The sequence below is a fragment of the Brachycentrus maculatus genome, unplaced genomic scaffold, assembly GCF_059751285.1.
Source record: "Brachycentrus maculatus isolate JH-2025_06_01 unplaced genomic scaffold, ASM5975128v1 h1tg000085l, whole genome shotgun sequence".
NCBI lineage: Eukaryota > Metazoa > Arthropoda > Insecta > Trichoptera > Brachycentridae > Brachycentrus > Brachycentrus maculatus.
In genome coordinates this window covers 992566-1013001 of record NW_028280839.1, presented here as the reverse complement: position 1 = coordinate 1013001, position 20436 = coordinate 992566, and the positions used below count along the sequence as shown (strand labels likewise).

Here is a 20436-nt window from a genome sequence, read left to right as displayed (position 1 = left end):
AGAATTAATTATAAAGAATATCCTCTAGATGTAATGGTAGCTCTAATTGTTTCATTTTTCTGAAATGGCCAAATAATATCGAAACTTGCGTATATTATATTTGAATGACGACACTGTGAGTTGAAGTGCCGCCTGAGTGTTTGCGCTCTAACGCTACTTGTTTTCAAATGAACTGAAATTATGTTTTTATAGCAATACAAAAAATAGGCCTTATGCATAAAAAAAATAATCAAGTTGAAAAATAAAAGACAGTCTAATATACATATACATATTTCTGTATATATTATACCCTCTGACGTAAAAACCGAAGCTTAATATTTTTTTGTTGATGTTGATGGAGCTTTTATACTAGTTGGACATCTTAGGAAACGTCTGGGTAAATTTTATACTATATTCTCTTTCAGTCTCCAACGAGAAGGATTTATTTTGATTTTTTTAAAGGAACAACCTGCAAAGCCTCTACTTTTAAAATGCTTGCTGCAGGTAGAATAGTAAGGATAGGGAAGGTTAATGTGAAAAATACATCACAAGCGCTTAGACCATTTGAAAATATTTTCTTGAATTTATTTTCCAATATACGGGAATCGAACACAAGACGCCAGTTTTGTAGTCGAGCATCTACCCAACTACGCCAAGGCGCCTGTCATTAAATTATTCTTATAAAATAAAAATGTAACGAATGTTATCAATAGTACAATAGTATACATTTTTAGGGGGGAAATTAATACCAGCGTTCAAAAGTTCATTAAATTTTTTTATGTGCGGTTATAGAAACAGATAAAAACGCAATAAGCATTTTAAATTTCAAGTGAGAAAAGTGTCCTCGCTGCTATAACAATGCCAGGGTCTTGTTATCAATTTGGGAATATTAAATTACATTGCTTTTCGTTTTCCTTTAGGCGCTAGGTTTCAAACGCCACCAAAGCGGACTGTCTCTTGATTTTATATTAGAATTTTTCGGGAAAGTAGCATGCGTAATTTGTTTTTTTTTTTATAATGATGTTTTTATTATTCAACATTGGTTTGGGAAGAAATTCAATTTTTTCAAACCTCAAAAGATAGTTGATGGGTTCCAGGATTTCGAAATATTGTTGTTGTTGTTTACAATCATGATACGTACTAGCCAATTACTAAAAAATATTCCAAAAGAAAATTGTCCAGATTATCATCGTCTTCGAATAAAATCGAGAGCTTTCAAGAAACATTGTTGACATTTTCCCATGTCAATTTTGTTTTTTTTTTTTATTATTTTATTCATATACATGTTACTTATTTCATAAACATCTCATTAAAAATCTTAAAAAGGTAATTCTATATAAGGGTCATTTATTATTTCATAAATGATTCGGCAGTCACATTGAAGTAATATCTATCCATTTTTAATCAAAAAATCTTAGTTAATAATAATTTTTCTTAAAATGAAATTTTAAGTAAAATCCGTCATTTTCGTGCAATGATCAATAGATATAAATAAATAAATAAAAATAAGAAACTGCTCCTACCCCCTCTTCATCCTTCAACGTCACAAAGACACAGCACTTAAATTTAGACTTAGCGTCATATACGGTGTTTGAAAATGGTGCGAAAAAATTTATATGTAAATAATCATGTAACATTCGAACCTTTGCATTATGAATCTGTTATATTTTTTTCTCATTTTTTGTATTTTCTTACTTAATCATTTGTTCATTTCAAATATGCTTCTTACCTTATGTTTTTCTCATTTATTTCTTTCAAATATGCTTCTTATGCCTATTTATTATACCAGTTTATTGTTTTTATATTTTGCCATATATTTTTGGTTATTTTTCTAAAATCTTTTTTGTTTCTTAATTATTTGTGTTCCAGTCTTGTTAACCTAAATCCCATGTCCCAAAATGAGAAATAGAAATTACTCTAATCGGGAATATTAAATATATATATATGTATATATATATATATATATATATATATATATATATATATATATATATATATATATATATATATATATATATATATATATATATATATATATATATATATATATATATATATATATATAAATATATGTATATATATATATATATATATATATATATATATATATATATATATATATATATATATATATATATATATATATACATATATATAAATATATATATATATATATATGTATAAATATATATATATATATGTATGTATATATTTATATATATATATATATATATATATATATATATATATATATATATATATATATATATATATATATATGCTTCATGCTTTCATACTTTCATACTAAGATTATTAAATTATCGAAAGCCCTCGTAAATTAAGCGAAAAGAATACCATCGCCTGTTAAATATATTTTAGAACATTTTTTAAGCCTGAAATGAGGATTAAGCTTTCGTTATATTACAAGCTTTTGAGTGTTTTATTCGTCAAGTATCTCATTGTCAAATTAAACAAGTTTGTTAACCTTAACTGAACTGGACACAAAAGTAAATACGAAAACAGTGAACTTTACTTTTGATCCGGGGATCAAATGCTCACCAAGAAAGGCTTAACTGGTCTCTTTATTAACAGTATAAAAATTTAAACTTAGGGATATTGATCTTTCACCTTTTTATCTTACCATTTATATTCATTTTCACACTAAACGAAGCCTTATTTAATCCCTCAATAGAAAAGGTTTTGTGTACAATATTAATTTATCTTTTCCTCACCCGATGGTGCATAGGGCACTGCAAAGTTTACACGCAGTGATATCTTTCATCGTTACTTACATGAGGGCAAAGTGATCAATTCTCCGCTTCAAGTATCAATCTAGGGTGATATTCAATAAATATGAGAATGAAAAGCTTTAGTATTAATATTTATTTTGATCATACTACTCAAATTTTTGGCACCCATACATACATATATCATCAATTTTATGACGGTTTACGATCTAGTTCACAACAGCCATCTATGGTTGGATTAAGAAAAAAATAATTTAGCAGAGACTTTTTTTGTTTTACTTATACATAAAAAACGCCTACAAACATGATTTTCAAGGTTTATGTCGCTTATAATTTGAACAGTTATTTCATTCACATCATTTTGAATGTGTCCAAATACTTTTTCACAAATCTGGGTTTCTCCGCTTAGTGGACATTTTTACATGTTGACATCTCGACACAGATGAACAAGAATTTGAAAATCTGAATAGTGTCATGAGTAGAATCGTGAATGTTATACGTTTATATAAAGTAATCACTTAACCAGCATATGACATATCAAAAGCCCTGTAAGTACCTAGACTTCCATAATCTTTATCATCTTTGTTAGGATGTAACGTCAATATAAATTAATTTATATTCATAAATTCTTCACAAGGTAACATTTTATATAGAAATCTGTCTAATATTTGAAGATATATGAAGTAGTGTGTAGCAAAGTTATGGTATAAGATTCTGCGCCTTAGGCTGTAATTTACCCCTAAATCCTAATAATAAAATCCCAGCAGCTTGAAATTTATATTCTTACCTACGTTACAATATCTGTTTTCTAGTTTATTGTTTTTTTTTGTTCGCTAAGCAGCGCAAACCTGAAACATCGTTATTTGTAATTTATCTCTTGAAGGTATAGAGAGAACTTATTATATTACTATTATTTATTAACGACTGTTTTTTCGGATTATTCGGTTACTCTACAGACGATTGGACGTCCGCCTCCGTAGTGTAATGGTCAGCACGCTCGGCTACCGTTCTGGACGTCCCGGGTTCGATTCCCGAGGGGGGTAAATTAAATATAAGTGATTTTTTCACTGTCCTATTTATTCAATATTACCCTGGACTGGTACCTGAAGCGGAGGGTTGATCACCTTTCCTTCATGTGTAAACCATCAAGATGACACTGCGTTTATATGACGCAGTGCCCTATGCACCATTGGGGTGCGGATAAGGGTTTTATTATTATTATTAAACTTTTTTTTCACTTTACGAACAATATATCAATACATGTACATTAAAAGTGTTGACTGAATAGAAGCATCTGCTAACATAACCAAAATTCAACCTTTGCGACTTGGTGTGATTGTTTTCTGGCAGTTTTTAGGTGGTTTTTGCAAGAAGCACATTAAAAAACCTTTTGACTGTTGTTTGAACCGCACACCGGGAGCATTGAATTTTTTTTTACCTGGGTTAACCTGTCAGAATTCAATAAAATTATTTGAGACCGCTCAGTTTCACTCAAATCACGTTTTCTAAGCATTTAAATATAAAATAATGAAAGCTTAAATAAAAAGAATAGAAAAAATATAGGTGATAGTAATGATAGTGTTTTCTTTATTGTAATTATACATATTTTTATTAAAATTGTAACAAGGCCATAAATAAAACAAAATAATATAAAAATAAAATAAAATATTTAACTTTAAAAATTAATGCAATATAGATAGATCTTCAACAATGGGCGTTATACAATTGTATTAAGTGATCAAAGACAGACAAATGTAAAGTTTTAAGTTCTGGATCAGACTTCCATCTCCCCTTTGTATGATGTGTCTCAGTTAAGATATCTATACATATAAGTATATTTTTGGGCAATAAAAATTAATAAAAGTATTAAATACTTTACTTTTTTTTTCAATTGTTATCTTTGGTAAAGAAACTTAAACTATATAGAAAAAATAAATATGATGAAACAATATAATATTTTGTTTTGTTGTTACGTATGAAGGGATATGTAGATCAATAAATTAATAACCACAGTTTAAAATCAATGTTTGTTCTTAACGAAGTTTTTTTCATAAATAATTATTTCAACTACCTACTGAAAATATTGTTTTTTCCTGAAAAAAGCCTCAGACGTGACTATTAACAAGCCAATATTATCAATTATTTAAACGACGGGACAAAGCTTTGATGATTTATTCAGTCGTTAATTGCGTACAAAACCTTTAGGGATGCTTTTATTCTAAAATTTCCTCAAATTACCGAGCTATTAAATCAATCATGTTTAATAATGAAGATAGAAACGATTTTTTGCCAAACAATAATTTATTTCGATGAATATTTCAAAGCCTGAATAAGGTTTATTCATTAATAAATTAATCCCAAATAAATCCCATAAGATTTTCGAAAATAAAAATGCCTGTGATCATAAATTTTTAAGAACCTAGTCAACACTTATGACTTCAGGGGTATTTTTTTCCATTTAAAACTAACTACCACGCCGCTTCTGAACCTTAAAAAAATATTGATTAGGTATTATTTTTTTAGTATCACAATTATTCAAATACGAAAAAAACTTATATTTTTTGTAAATTAAAAGCATTGTTAAATTTAAATACATTACATCATAATTAAAAACATATCTTTCTTTTTATTTTGTGTATTAAAAGTATTGTTAACATTGTGGTATGGTAATAAAACACTCTCCTTATCATTCAACGTTCACTTTGTGTACTACTTTAATAAGCACTACTTCATGAATGCCGGTTTCGGTTTCAAATAACCAACCCATCATCTGTCCTGATGTCCTGATTATTCCAATACCGGTAGTGATGAGTAGTGTTTTTTAGTCATATTATACTTAATGATAAGAAGAGTGTGTGAGTAATGAGGAGAAAAAACTTTTGTTTAAGACCACTTTTAAGTTTTTTCATGTTAAAACGACTAGTTGGAGTCTCGAAACTAATCGTGTTTACATGAATAAACTAAAAGTGATCCATTACAAACCTTTTTTAACCCTTTAAAATGCACATAAAAACGTGTTATTTAAATTAAAATTTTATTTTAAATATGCTCAAAACTAGAAATCATGAAAATGTCACCATTTTCGTTGATAAATTACAAGAGGATATGATATTTTTGTACGACCGAAAATTATCACGAAATTATTTTAATCCTAAACATCACTCGTCTGAAAGAAGTGTAAATGAGGGTGATATGTTAACACTAGATAAACGTTAAATCATGTCTGTCAACAATGATATAAACTCTCATTCACTCGCTTACTTCGTTTTTCAGTGGATTAACTTACTTTTGAAATATCGTTTGGGATATAAGTTTCAAATTAATTGGTTTTTTGAAACATAAACCACATTCTTAAATTATTTTCAAAATAAAAAATATTTTATTCAATGGATTAATATACTGTTGAAATATCTTTAAGAATATGTTGTTTCGAATATAGTAGTTTTTCGAAACCAAAACAGTCATTTCAATGGACTAATTTGTTTTTTTAAATATCTTATAGAATATTATGTTTTACATAAAGTTTTTTTTTAAATTGTATAGTTTTGATTAAAAAAATCAATTTAAAGTATTTATGAAAAAGGATATTATCCTCTCCTTATTTATAGAACAATTTTATATTTTAGTTATTATACAGACCTGAATGATGGTAGTTTAACTTCTGAAACATGTAGTCTTCAATAAAACTCAAGTGGTAAAAAACAAGTGTTTTCTTTAATCATTGTAACATGTCTTACCACAAAGTTAATGCCGAAACAATAAATAAAAAAGGATTTAAAATTATGTATTACTTACTACACAATAATTAAAATATTATCATTCAACATTTCCTGGGAGCTAAAAGTGCGTTGTTTGACTCCTATCTTCAAATATTGAAATTCACAATAATTGCTTTCTTTTAAATGTATCAGTATAACTTATTCACAAAGAAGGAATTTGGGTTATTTTTCAAATGAATAATATACTCTTTGTATTGAATTTCCTTTTTTTTATATTTCGACGAATTATTACCATTAAGTTTTTCTTCGGGTTTTTCAGGTTTATGGAATATCTATTGAAAAACTAATACTACTGGCTATTGGATATTTTATTATTCAAGATTTTTCTTTAAGAAAAGTTTATATCGGATACCATACAATTTATTCAAGTAAATAATTTTATAATAAGTTTTGCACGAAAAACATTGTATGACAGAATTAAAATCGAAGAAATAAGAAAGTAATGTAAGGTTAAACATTAATTACAAGGGGTAATTGAAAAGATTAAGAAGAGTTCTTAAAATTAGTATAGACGTGTGGAGCGAATGGATGATGATAGATTGACAAAGAAAATATTACTTAAGTGAGCAAGAGAACAGAACGAGGACGACCGAAAAAGACTTGGCACGATCGGATAAAAAACAATCTAAAATTTAGTGGTGTCAAAAGCCTACGTAATCGGAGGGCATGTATGACTAGATGTATTGATGTGAAGGAAGCTAGAAGTGTTTGTCAGGACAAAAAAGTGTGGCGATCCATCTTCTCTGCCTACCCCTGCGGGAAACGGTATAGTTGTAGGAGTAGTAGTTTCACCAAAACACTCATATTACATAATAAGTTTCGCACGATAGCAAAAACGTTGATGTTTTGTTGACAGGTGGAAACTCAATTTATCCTTCGTCAGATTTTTTTAAGATTCACGAACTTATTTAGGAATATCTCGGAAACTTATCATTCCTTTATGTTGAAACATACTATGGATACTTTTTTATAAGTCACCGAGTATATATTTGTAAAGTTTATCTTCCTTAGTTCATATCCTTGGATTTCATTTTAACAAAATATTTTCAGTTTAAGTAAAAAAAAACTTTATTATGGATGGTAAAATCTTGTGTTTTTGAATAATTACTTAAAATATAAAGTTTTTTTCACTATTTTTTTATTGTATTAAAAGTGTGATCGATGGCTATACGACCCTTACGGGCCCGAACCAAATATGACAAATTTAACTAGGCAATCTGACGCTATTTCCACAGGATAATAAACCTTCGATTTTACTTTTATTATTGTTTTATCCAAAAATAAACAATGAATCATATAATATAATATAGCGAAGCGCCTTTGAGGTAATATATATTTTTTAAATGGAGCTATTTAATTTTATTTTTGTACACACATTAAAAGCATTGTTAACTTTGTGCTATGGTAATATAACACTCTCCTTATCAATCATCGTTTATTAAAGTGGTATTACACAAAATGAACTATGAATGATAAGGAGAGTGTTATATTATTTTTTTCTCCCTAATCCGCGATTTTTAAGACGTCCTGGTGTAAACACCAAAAGTATTTTAGTCCTAGATAACGTTAAATTTTAAAACCTCAATTTTATGTTGTTTATTTTAACTATAAGACATTGACTGTTCGGCCGGAAACTCTTGGACCTACTTTTAAAACTACTGCGTATATATATGAGCATTTGTGTTTTTAAAACCATCAACTCAGCGAAAAATCTCACATTTAGCTATTGGTAATCTTATATTAAGTGTGTAAAAATATATGTAAAATTGCTCCCAAAGAACTTGAAATTTATATTAAAGCGTTGTGTTTTCAAGGGTTAAGATTAAACTCTTAGCAAGTCCATTGTTGTCTGGAATCCATTTATAATTTTTATAAAATAAACCAAAGCTGTTTTATTTTATAAAGTTTATAAAATGTGCCAAAGTATCTGCAAAAAACATTCAAGAAGCCATTTATAATTAATATACAACATTTTGAGTGTGTCCAAATACTTGTTCACAAAATAAATAAATTATCTGGTCAAATTATAAGCTTCAATAATAAAAATGAAAATGGTATTTTCTGGCGTTTCTCATGTGTGTGATTATAATCCAGGGTTCAGACCTCACATACTAATATAAGAGTTTCTGCTTAGTAAAAAAGCTTCTTTACATCTCGCCAATAGATGTCTCTAGTGAAGTTCTAGTGATTCGAGAACAAGGTTTCTAAATTGATTCATGTATATAGAACTTCCAAGAATTTGAGTAGTATGGTTGTCAATAATGGGTAGAATTGGTGAATGTTACACGTGTGTAAAGTGATCACTTAAACCAGACTATGACGGTCGTCAGCCCCGTAAATGCCCAGACTTCCATATTCTTCTTCATCTTTGATGAGATGTCAAAAAATAATATAATATATAATTTATCTTATTATTTATTAAGAATGCATGAAAGTTAAGCATGAATTTGATAATAGAGGGATGCAGTCAAAATACGTACTTACAGATGAATGTACGGCAAAACGTTGTATGATAGATGTTCGAATGGTGATATAAGGAACGAGATAAGCATTATCGACAATATTAAGAAAGATGTACGAATTTTATGTTTTGTTTCCTATCGTAAACGCAGTTTACCGTTATACAGTGTATCGACTTATGGTACTGGAACACCATAAGTCGATACCGATACACTGTATAACAGTAAATGAGGTATGATGAAGAAAACTAAAACACGCAAATGAAGACAATAATTTATTTACCGAAAATTATAAAAGTTATAAGAGCGAGAAGAACAAAACGACGCCAATAGACAAAGAGCGAACGCGACGTAAATACGTTTGAATCTTATCTGAGTAGGTACACAAAAATTTCTCTTCTACCCTTTATAAACGATTTTAAAGGAGTTACATGTGGCGGGGACAATATTATAAGCAAATAAAGTCGATGAACTGCGTCTCTTTGTTCTTCTCGCAGACATTTTTGAATACAATTTGAATACACAAATTCTTATAAAAAAAACACAAGTTTGGAAGGAACATACAGTATAAATAGTATATAAAAATAGATAAATGATTTATACGGTACTGAACCGTGTCCTAAAATTCAATATGAATCTATGTAATTCAGACTACCTCAGCTCAAAAAATATGGCAAAAAAGTTCATAAAAGTAAAAAATGTTATAGAGCTCATATATATGTATTTCAAAATAGGGCTTCTCCAAAAATATAAATCTTGAATCTTGAATAAGAAAAAGGTGTATAAATTTGATCATGTAGATACATATTGATTTATACTCCTATAGTACATCTGTACATTACTGAGGGAAGAGATCAGGGTTCGCTCGTACCTCTATTTATCTTTTTACGTAATTTTCCATTTGTATTCATGACACAGAGCATAAAACATGGACACGTGAACTATAATAAGTAAAGGCGCTGTAATATAATATTGTACTAATGGGTTTTCTTGCATACGTAACATACCAACTACATACATGTAATATGCAAGAGAATTCCATTAGTTGAACAATACAAAAAATATTGATATACCACTTAAAAACATTCCTGCAGGTTTTCAAGCTCATTTTACTTTGTTTTATACTACTAGCCCAGTCATTATTTACGGTTTCAACATATTAAACAACTTTTTTTAAATATCTATTTATTTTTACCATTTAATTTTTTCTTCTTTCTGGGTCCAATCTATCGTCTTCGTAGACTGTTGAGCTCACTTCTCCTGGTCCTCAGATTGAAGGTCCTTCTATTGACAACGTCCCCTAGGCCATGCCTTTAAATCATGTTACCTTTCTGTACCATCCATGAATTCTTTAGTCTTCCTCTAAATGTCTTTCGAGGAAGAACTATAGCGATTGTCTGGTTCATAATATCTCAATTACCTTTCCTCTATCTTACTATTAATGCCTACTACGCCCAGGCTTCCACTAATGCGTGAGTTCTTTATTTCGTCTCCAAGGGACACTCCAGCTGACCATCTAAGCATTCGCATTTCAGCAGTTTCAAGTTGACTAGAGTAGGTGTTATCATCGTTCAGCATTCGGAGCAATAGAGGAGTGCGGGTCTAACAATTGTTTGGTAGAATTTTTCTTCTTGTTTTTTTTTTTTTTTTTTTTTAACCATATATGTAGAGGTCCTCACCAAAAAGTTACATTTCCAATTTTGCACAAAAAATCATTTAATTGCAAATCTGTTCTGTTTACTGTATTCTATCAATATCTTAATTAAAGTTTAGAATAAACGTGACAAATCCTGTGTTAAACCGATAAGATTTTTTTTTACAAGATTTTGAGTGTGTCCAAATACTTATTCACAATATCTGGATTATCTCCAATTACAGGAGTTATTTTCATATTATTTTTTTACATCTCATCAAAGATGAAGAAGAATATAGAAGTCTAAGCATTTACGGGGCTGACGACCGTCATAGGCTGGTTTAAGTGATCACTTTACACACGTGTCATCAAAGATGAATCGGTGAATGTTACACGTATGTAAAGTGATTACTTAAACCAGCCTATGACGGTTGTCACCCCCGTAAATGCCCAGACTTCCATATTTTTCTCATCTTTGATGATATGTCAAAAAATAATATCAATAAGAAATAATTAAATCGCACCAAAACGCAACAATTACTTTTAAAAAAATACTTAAAATCATTTATAATGGAAATGAAACGTTTTGATTAGGACCTCTACATATGTGTTACATATTCTTGATTTTGTAGTTTAAACTAGACACACTTTGTAAATATCTTCTGATGGGTGTTTTTCTTTTGCAGGGGAGTGGTACGGGTGGGTCGTGTACCAGACTGCCGGGGGGTTGTCGCTGGTTGCGATGGCCCTAGTGCTTCTGGCAGCAGTTGGTTACCACTGCGCCAACACCTGGAGGTGGATAAGAGGGAGGTAGGAAAAAAAATATTCGTCAATAATCTAATTAATCAAAAATGTGAGGTGTGAATTATACGATAATTTGAGTTGTATGGTGGTCGATCATGGTAAGCATAATGAATTTTACACGTTTTTGCAGTGATCACTAAACTAACCTATGACAGGTACTCAGCCCTGTAAATACTCAGACTTCTTCTTCGTTTTGATATCAAAATATAGACATTTGATTTTAGCATGATTGAGTATTTAAAATACTTAGTCGTGGTCAGACGAAAAGTCGTAGTCATCGTATGTATAATATAATAATCGTATGTATGTATAATATAAAGAGATGTTTTTATATTAATTTTTGAGATCTCAACATAGATGAAGAAGGATATGGAAGTCTGGGTATTTACGGGCTTACGACCATTATAGGCTGGATTGAATGATCATTTTACAGACATGTAACATTCACATATCTATATTCTATCTATGTTGAGATGTCGAAAAATAACAAATAAAAAATAACTCCGAAAATTGGAGGTAATACTGATTTATGAACAAACATTTGGCACAATCAAAATGTTCTTTATAAAGAGATGCATGAATATGGAAGAACCGAAGATTGTTTGCAAAGTCATAGCGTTGTGACGTTCCGTTTTCTCTGCCTACCCCTGTGGAAAGGCCGCGCGATGGTTAGTTTTTTTTTAAATACTAAAATAAGTTTTTATTTGTACAGTGGTTAATAAGTAAACTTATTTAAGGGGAACGGTTTTTATGAAGTTCATGAAAAAACGGAATGGATTGAAGAAAAATTCATTCATTTCCATTTTATTTATTTTTATAAGCTTTCGACTAATTTGTAATTAACTAAAATATCAAAAATAAGGTCAAGTCTTTATTCAGCTTTTTTATCACTATTAATTTTCTAAACGCAAATCACTTAATCTCAATCTTTTTAAATTTGTGTTCATTACATAATACCTGTTCTGTGATTTAAAATTAGACAGTGTGTTTCCAAAAATTATGGTTATTCCATCACCAAAAATTCATTTCCAATATTTAAATGTTAATTTTTCTGCCTCTTGTAACGTTTTAAGAAGAAAATAATGGAAATAAGACATATATTAAGCGTTTTAAAAGTATTTTGAACCTTTTGGTTTGATAGTATAACACTTTCTTTTTCACTCAGCGTTAACTTTGTGTATTACATACCACTCAAAAATGATATTACACAAATACAGTATTGGTGATCTTTGAAAATTAAATTTTAAAAATAATGAAAAACTTTAACAAGGAACAATCAAGAAAATACTTGTTTATCAAATTTGCTACAGCAATGGTTATCATCCTTATGAGATATTGATATATGTTAAAACACTAACTTTTGGCTATGTAACAAATTCGATACACAATGCAGTGAAGGGTTAATCGGTATTACATAAAGTGAACAATTAATTATTAGGACAGTGTTATAATGACAAATGATAAGGTGAGTTTTATAAAGAGATAATCTGCGTTCTATTTCTTCAGATTTATCTTTGCTCCAGATTTTCGGATGTAGGACCAATGTTTACAATAAATAGTTTAGATAGTTACACAATGCATTGAATGTCTACGTAAAAATTTATTGTGAAACATAAGATTAAATCTGGTTACTATAGATAAGGGAATTATTTATTTATTTAAACTTTATGTACAAGAAAGAAATGAGTACATTCATCTTGTATAGTGAAGAACATACGTGTAAAGGTTACTAATTACTTTATTTCTTCAGGTCACGCAGATCGTCTGAAGACAGCCAGAGCGACTCTTTGTCGCGCCAAACGGCCATCAGAATTAGTCACTCACTTCCAGATCTCCAAACGGAACCACTCAAGAAGGAATATGTTCAAGAACATAAAGAAAATACCAAAAAAGTAAGTATCTTCATTATTTATGGATTCGGCATTAACTTTGCGGAATGATATGTTGATTATTTTATTTATGTATATATATTATTTATATATATATATATATATATATATATATATATATATATATATATATATATATATATATATATATATATATATATATATATATATATATATATATATATATATATATTTATATATAAATATATATATGTATACATATATATATATATATATATATATATATATATATATATATATATATATATATATATATATATATAAATATATATATATATATATATATATATATATATATATATATATATATATATATATATATATATATATATATATATATATATATATATATATATATATATATATATAAATATATATATATATATATATATATATATATATATATATATATATATATATATATATATATATATATATATATTTATATATAAATATATATATGTATACATATATATATATATATATATATATATATATATATATATATATATATATATATATATATATATATATATATATATATATATATATATATATATATAAATATATATATATATATATATATATATATATATATATATATATATATATATATATATATATATATATATATATATATATATATATATATATATATATATATACTCTTGCAAAGCATATTTTTAAATTGGTTGCTAAATTTATTGAAAATGTGAAACATAACAAAATTGTATCCCAATTTTACTGTGAATTAACACTTAAAAGCTTTCAATATCCCTGTCACTACCAAACAAAATAAATACGTTTGTAAATCCACCACCAAATTTTCTAGTACCCCGGTGAAGGCAGTGAAAGGGATTAGTATTTAGTTAAGTTAGTCACCTAGATCCTATTTCAGTCATTAAATGGTCTTTTTTTTCTCGATTTCAACCTTCCACTCTCAAAGTATCTAGAACATCCTTTATATCCCAATTCTAATAAAGTATGTTTCAGCGCTTACTATACATTCTTACTTTACACATAAAACATAAATTTTCTTAAAACATTATTTTCAAATCATAAAAACGAATTTTCTTTTCAGAGGCGAACTAACAAATCATTTTTCTGCTATTGAGAAGGCTGAAATAAATGAGTTTTAATCATTTTCTTTATTGAGTAGAAAACCACCGAATATTTATTAAATCTCTAAAATGTCAAAAAAAATTCAAGGGAAATAGTAATATCATTTATATCAATCAAAGCGGATCAAAGTTTAGCGAACGAAGTTAACGCCATATATGTATTTCTTGATATTTCTCAGTCTAGTTGAATGTTTTGTAAGTGCAGATGAGTTTGATTTGGTATGGAGAGAAATAGGACAAAAAGTGAGAAAAAATTAATTAATTTTTAAATTCATAAAATAATGCGTGTTTTCAATTTATTTAATCCTTTTTTATAAATTATTAAAAACCGTAAAAATAATTACTCTTGTAACAAATTCAAATTAAATATAAGTAAAAGTGAATTGTTACCAAGTTAATTTCTAAACTTTTCTTCATTTTATTGGTTGATCATACACGTAGAATATTCTTTATTTTTCTTCTTTTACCATATCCGCTCCCTATGTGGAGCATATGGAGTCCACACACTATCTCCAGGCTTTTCTGTCGGCCGCCAGCTGTATGCCCGAAGTTCAGACGAAAACTAACGACAAATTGTTAGCAGTGGTCGTCCTACCCTTTATGTACAAAATACATATACATAATTATAATCTATCTCTTATTAAAATTTAATTGGTAATTACCACTATTTCTTTAAATGTATTGTGAGACGTGTTTCTATCCATTCAAAATCATTATCAAATACCGTGTTTGATAATGATTATAATCAAATTTGTAAAAATTTACGAACAGTGAAAAAAAAAATTGAAAAAAGGTTATACTAACGTCTGTATATACGTGGCAAGTGTGTTTAAATTTGAAACACAATTTACTCACTCCTTTTAACAACGTCATATATAAAAAATCATAAAATTTCAGTTCTGCATGTTTTCGGAATGCCCAGAAAATGTACTTTATCTCAGCAAAAACGGCATATTTTTTTACTTAAGATTTACCCACTACACGGCACAAAAAGTTGTTTTTGTATTTGGAAGAAAAATTTTTGTGTAATTATTTTTTCAAAATACTAAATATTATTCAAATGGAGAAAAAACGTGCAGGTTTAACCTTATAAGATCTGTTGCACAGTTAAAAGTTCAAAATGTGCATTGATAGTTATTTTTAATATATTTTATTATATTTTTAAACCTTAAAAACGATGTCCTGAAAAATCAATTTTTTATATATGACGTTGTTGAAAGGAGTGAGCGAATTGTGAATGACTTTTTTCAATGAAAAAAATGTGATGATAACAACATAACTCCCTGTTAAATCAATGTGCATCTTACGATGCAATGATTAGAATTATCATTCGTAAAATTTGCCTTTACGATGCTCTGCCATGAAATTCCAGATAGTTATATTATGATATAACTCCCTTAATACCAGTTTATACCGACGCCGGGTAATATTAACGCAGACGATGCGATATTACGTAATATTCAGGTAGAGTCACTCAAAAAGGCTTTATCAACAGCGACGACATCTCTCGACGTCAAGAAACATAATATCTGACGCCTTAGAGGCCACTTAATAGGGTGAAATCTGAGCGCATCAACCTTGGCAGCGTCGTAAAGCGACAAAACACCTCGGCGTATTCCCTCATATCCCGGATCTGCATCCAGGCAAGTCCTTGACATCTCTTGATATCATTCCCACTAAGACTTACGGTCGGGATGGTGTATTCAGATACCAACGGCTTAACAGAATATAACTGCATATGAGATACACCTGTATGTAAATTAATTGGCTACCACCACAGACATATTTAATTTTCTCTCTCTCTCTAACCCTTATCCGCAATGCAATGGTGCATACGGCACTGCATCATATAAACGCAGTGTTATCTTGATCTTAAACACCTGAAGGAAAGGTAATCAGCCCTTCGCTTCAGTTCCAGGGAAACATTGAATAAATATTAGAGTTAAAAAAACACTTATATTTATTTGACACCCCCTGGGAATCGAACCCGGGACCTCCAGAACGGTAGCCGAGCGTGCTGATCATTACACTATGGAGGTAGAGGATTGATTTTTTTAGTCTACAATTATTTACGTTTTATTTTTACTCTATTGGATTCCACCATATTTACACTTTATTTTTAAGTCTAGAGTTATTTATTGTCTATTTTAACTCCACTCCAATTAATTTACTACCACCACAGGCACATTTTATTTAAAATTATAGACTTTTTATTTATTATTTTAAAACAATTAATTGTAAGAATATGTATATATATATATATATATATATATATATATATATATATATATATATATATATATATATATATATATATATATATATATATATATATATATATATATATATATACATATATATATTATTTAAAAAAATATTAACGGAGCTCACACCAACACCAATTTTCACTAATTAACACTTAAATGAGAAAAAAAACTTACTTCTTTCATATTTTGCAGCATTGCTACGTCTTAAAAACAATAATTATGATACCAATATTTTTTAATTAGAACAAATTTATTTGATCTTAAAATTCATTTAAACTTGAAAAACAAAAAAGGACAAGTGTCCCTAATAATTTGGCCACCCACTGTATATATATATATATATATATATATATATATATATATATATATATATATATATATATATATATATATATATATATATATATACATATATATATACATATATATATATATATATATATATATATATATATATATATATATATATATATATATATATATTAAATAAGTTTATATTAGTATAATATAAGCTTACTTAAGAAAAATAATTAAATATTCCCATATATGGGTGTTTTAAAGTTTTAAGGGACGATATCGTTATTCAGAATGCCAGTAGTACAGCAACGGAAATATTCGTTCAATTACTACATATTATGCAACGCACCCCTAGGGACGGTTAATGTAATATACCGTGTACCGTTTAATAGGCTTCGAAATCAGGTCTAGTCATCTTCCTGTACCCCCGCGGGTACTAGCTGCCCGTTATTCCGTGACTGGGGGGTGAATAGAAGGCTTTGTCACCGTAAGTGGGCTCCTGGATTGAATACTAACCACCCGACATGGCTAAATTCCTGCCATGAATATTCACTGACCGTCATTTAACAGGGCTGATTAACATAGTACGTTTATTGAAATACTTGTATCACTTTTTGGTGATATTTTAGATAAATTTAAACGAAAGCACTTGTATTTTTCCACTTGAGTTGTTTTTATTTTATTTTATTTTAATGATTAGATGTTTATATTTAGACTTGAAGATGGACACAAAGCTTCCAAAACTAATTGTTAAATAAATATAACTCAAGTGGTAAAAAACAAGTGTTTTATTTTATATTTCATCATGTCTTACCACAAAGTGAATGCTAAAACCATAAATAAAATATATTTTAATTATATCTAATTGCTGTAAAACCTCGGATTTGACAGACCTCTGTTAAATTATTTAAATATAACTATATTATACCCATTTTCGTAATTTCAAAGAGTTGATTGTAAAAATAACAGAACACTTCAAAAGTGCAAAGTGCAAACAAAACATGATTCCTATTTTAAACCAGAATTACTAATAGTAGCGACGAAATCCGGACACTGGTCAAATAAAATTCATGTGGAAATAACAACATAAATGGTTGGTATTTTGTTATATAAAATGCAGGCCCACCAAGAAATGTCAGTAGATAATTTAAATCGAATAATGATTTTTTTCAAAGGTTTTACGTCAAACTACCCTGCCTATTGTTCCGACGAGGCATCAGACCTTCCAGCGGCAGCTCTCACATCGTCTGGATCTTCCATCCATCCAGTTCAGCATTTGCAGCCTGGAGCGAGCTGACTCCTCTATTGGTCTAATCAAGGTAATAATTTTACTTTATTTTATTTATTTATTTATTGTTATAACAACAGAATATTTACAAAAATGTCAAATCACAATAAAAAATAAAAATCCAATAACAGATTTTCACTTAAAAGTAAACTGAAAAAATCTGTCATTGACATACTTGTAAGTATAATTAAATAATATTATACATAACTTACATTTTTTAATCAAATAGTCTAATAGACGTCAACAATATATCTCTTAAAAATTTTAAAATGAATATTATCTATGTCTATTTGATTAAGCATTATATCACGCATATCGCATGGTCTATTTAAAAATTTTCAAAAAGTTTTTGTTTCTGGTCTGCGCCACCGGAACATAATTATGAAATTATTTTTAAAATACGTGCTCTTATCGAAATTTTTAGGATACATACTGTATATTTCATCTACAAAATCTAAAAATTCAACAAAACAAACAAAAATTTTGCAAATTAAAAAAAATAATAAAAATGTAAAAATAGGAAGAAGGCCTGAAAATTTTCTTGAAAATTCTCAATAATGTTATCTTCGCATATTTAAATCACTTTCATATTTTTGGGATATATTTCAGCCATTACAGAAAATAACATTATAATATTTCTGTCAAGGATCTGTCACAAAAAGCTGTCATTTTTCGGTTGATTTTATTATCGTACATCAAATGCGAACGTAAATCCTTCCTCGACATTCTGGCCAGGGTTTCAGGATAGAAATTTAATTCGAAAATAGCAGGACTCGTTCAGTTACTCAGTTATCAAATCTAACTTCACTTTTTACTACACAATTTTGTGCCTTGAAGAAAATCCCGCAAGGGCGACTGAAAGTTCACTCCAATAAAAAGTTGTTGACATATTGCATTATCGAGCTTTACTTAGTGTTTAACTTCATGTTGATATATTTGCGTGTTGTCTACTTGTGTTTTTGCTGCACGCATTACCCATCGATAACGTCATGACTTATTCATACTCGCGCCATTTGAAATACAATATATTCTCCAGGAGCATAATCCCGTTTTTTTAGTGTCTGGGCTCAAACTCACTCTACTACAACTTGATTCTTATTCTTATAACGTACAAAATGGCGAAGAAAAAAGGGTGAAATTGTTTTTTTTTTGTAAACTTTATAAAAGAAATTAAAAATAAAAATTGTAGTATTTCTTTTTTTACAATACTATATACAATACGGTAATACAAAGAGTTTACATTGAACATTTTTTTAAGATGAGATGTTCATTCACATTAATTTAAAGAAATAACAGAATTTATATTATTATATATATCTAGATAATACAAGCAATACAATACAAAACAAAGTTAATTGATATAAACAAAATTGTAAAAAATTAGATGAACAAATACACATTGAAACAATAACTGATTATGACAAGGTTTTGTCAAAATCGGTTGGAGAAAAGAGTAGGTACCAAGTCCTAGTTTTATTTTATAATGTTTATAAAATGTGCCACACAGTATTTGCGAAAAATATTTAAAAAAATTGTATGTAGAAGAAAAATATAAATAATATTTCTCTTTTAATAAAAAAAAAAGACCAAGAAAAACATGGCACGATCAGGTATGCCAAATACTTGAAAGTGGTCAGGTTATGAGTCGTAACTATCGGCGGGTATGTATGAGGAGATGCATGAACGTGGAAGAGGCGAAGAATGTTTGCATAGACACATAGTTTTTAATAAAAAAAATCACAAAAATCCTGTTATTTTGTTCCCTTGTGATTTTTGATAGAATAAACATAAAAAAGCATTAAAACCCGCATTCAAATAAACATTTTTTTCCCTGATATTTTGGAATATAAAATAATAAAACAGTTGACTCAAATCATATTTTGAAGGAAAATAAATTAATAATGTTTACGGCTTTCTACATATTGTAAAGGAAAATAAAATTAAAAGTGTGTGACTGTATACATACCTAATTAAAATGAAAATAAAATAAAAATTCTATGACCTTATAGCTAATTTAAAGGAACATAAAATGAAAACTTTATACATAATATAAAGCAAAACGTCGTAATTAATTAAATGTGGGATGAGCATTGTTAATTACGTAATATTACGTTACACATCCGTTCTTATTAGTCAGTATCAAAATTCAAAG

The 20436-nt window shown here is 28.3% G+C and overlaps 1 protein-coding gene across 2 annotated transcripts in view; it reads left to right on the top strand.

Annotated features, from left to right (window-relative positions):
• The window catches only part of LOC148310924 (synaptotagmin-10-like), a 150112-nt gene that overhangs the window by 21398 nt on the left and 108278 nt on the right, over positions 1 to 20436 (top strand). For both annotated transcript variants that reach the window (XM_088257605.1, XM_088257607.1), the window contains exons 2-4: positions 11284 to 11407; positions 13152 to 13293; positions 18172 to 18315. In XM_088257605.1, the coding sequence (XP_088113731.1) occupies positions 11284 to 11407; positions 13152 to 13293; positions 18172 to 18315 (410 nt within the window). The remainder of the gene's footprint in view (positions 1 to 11283; positions 11408 to 13151; positions 13294 to 18171; positions 18316 to 20436) is intronic.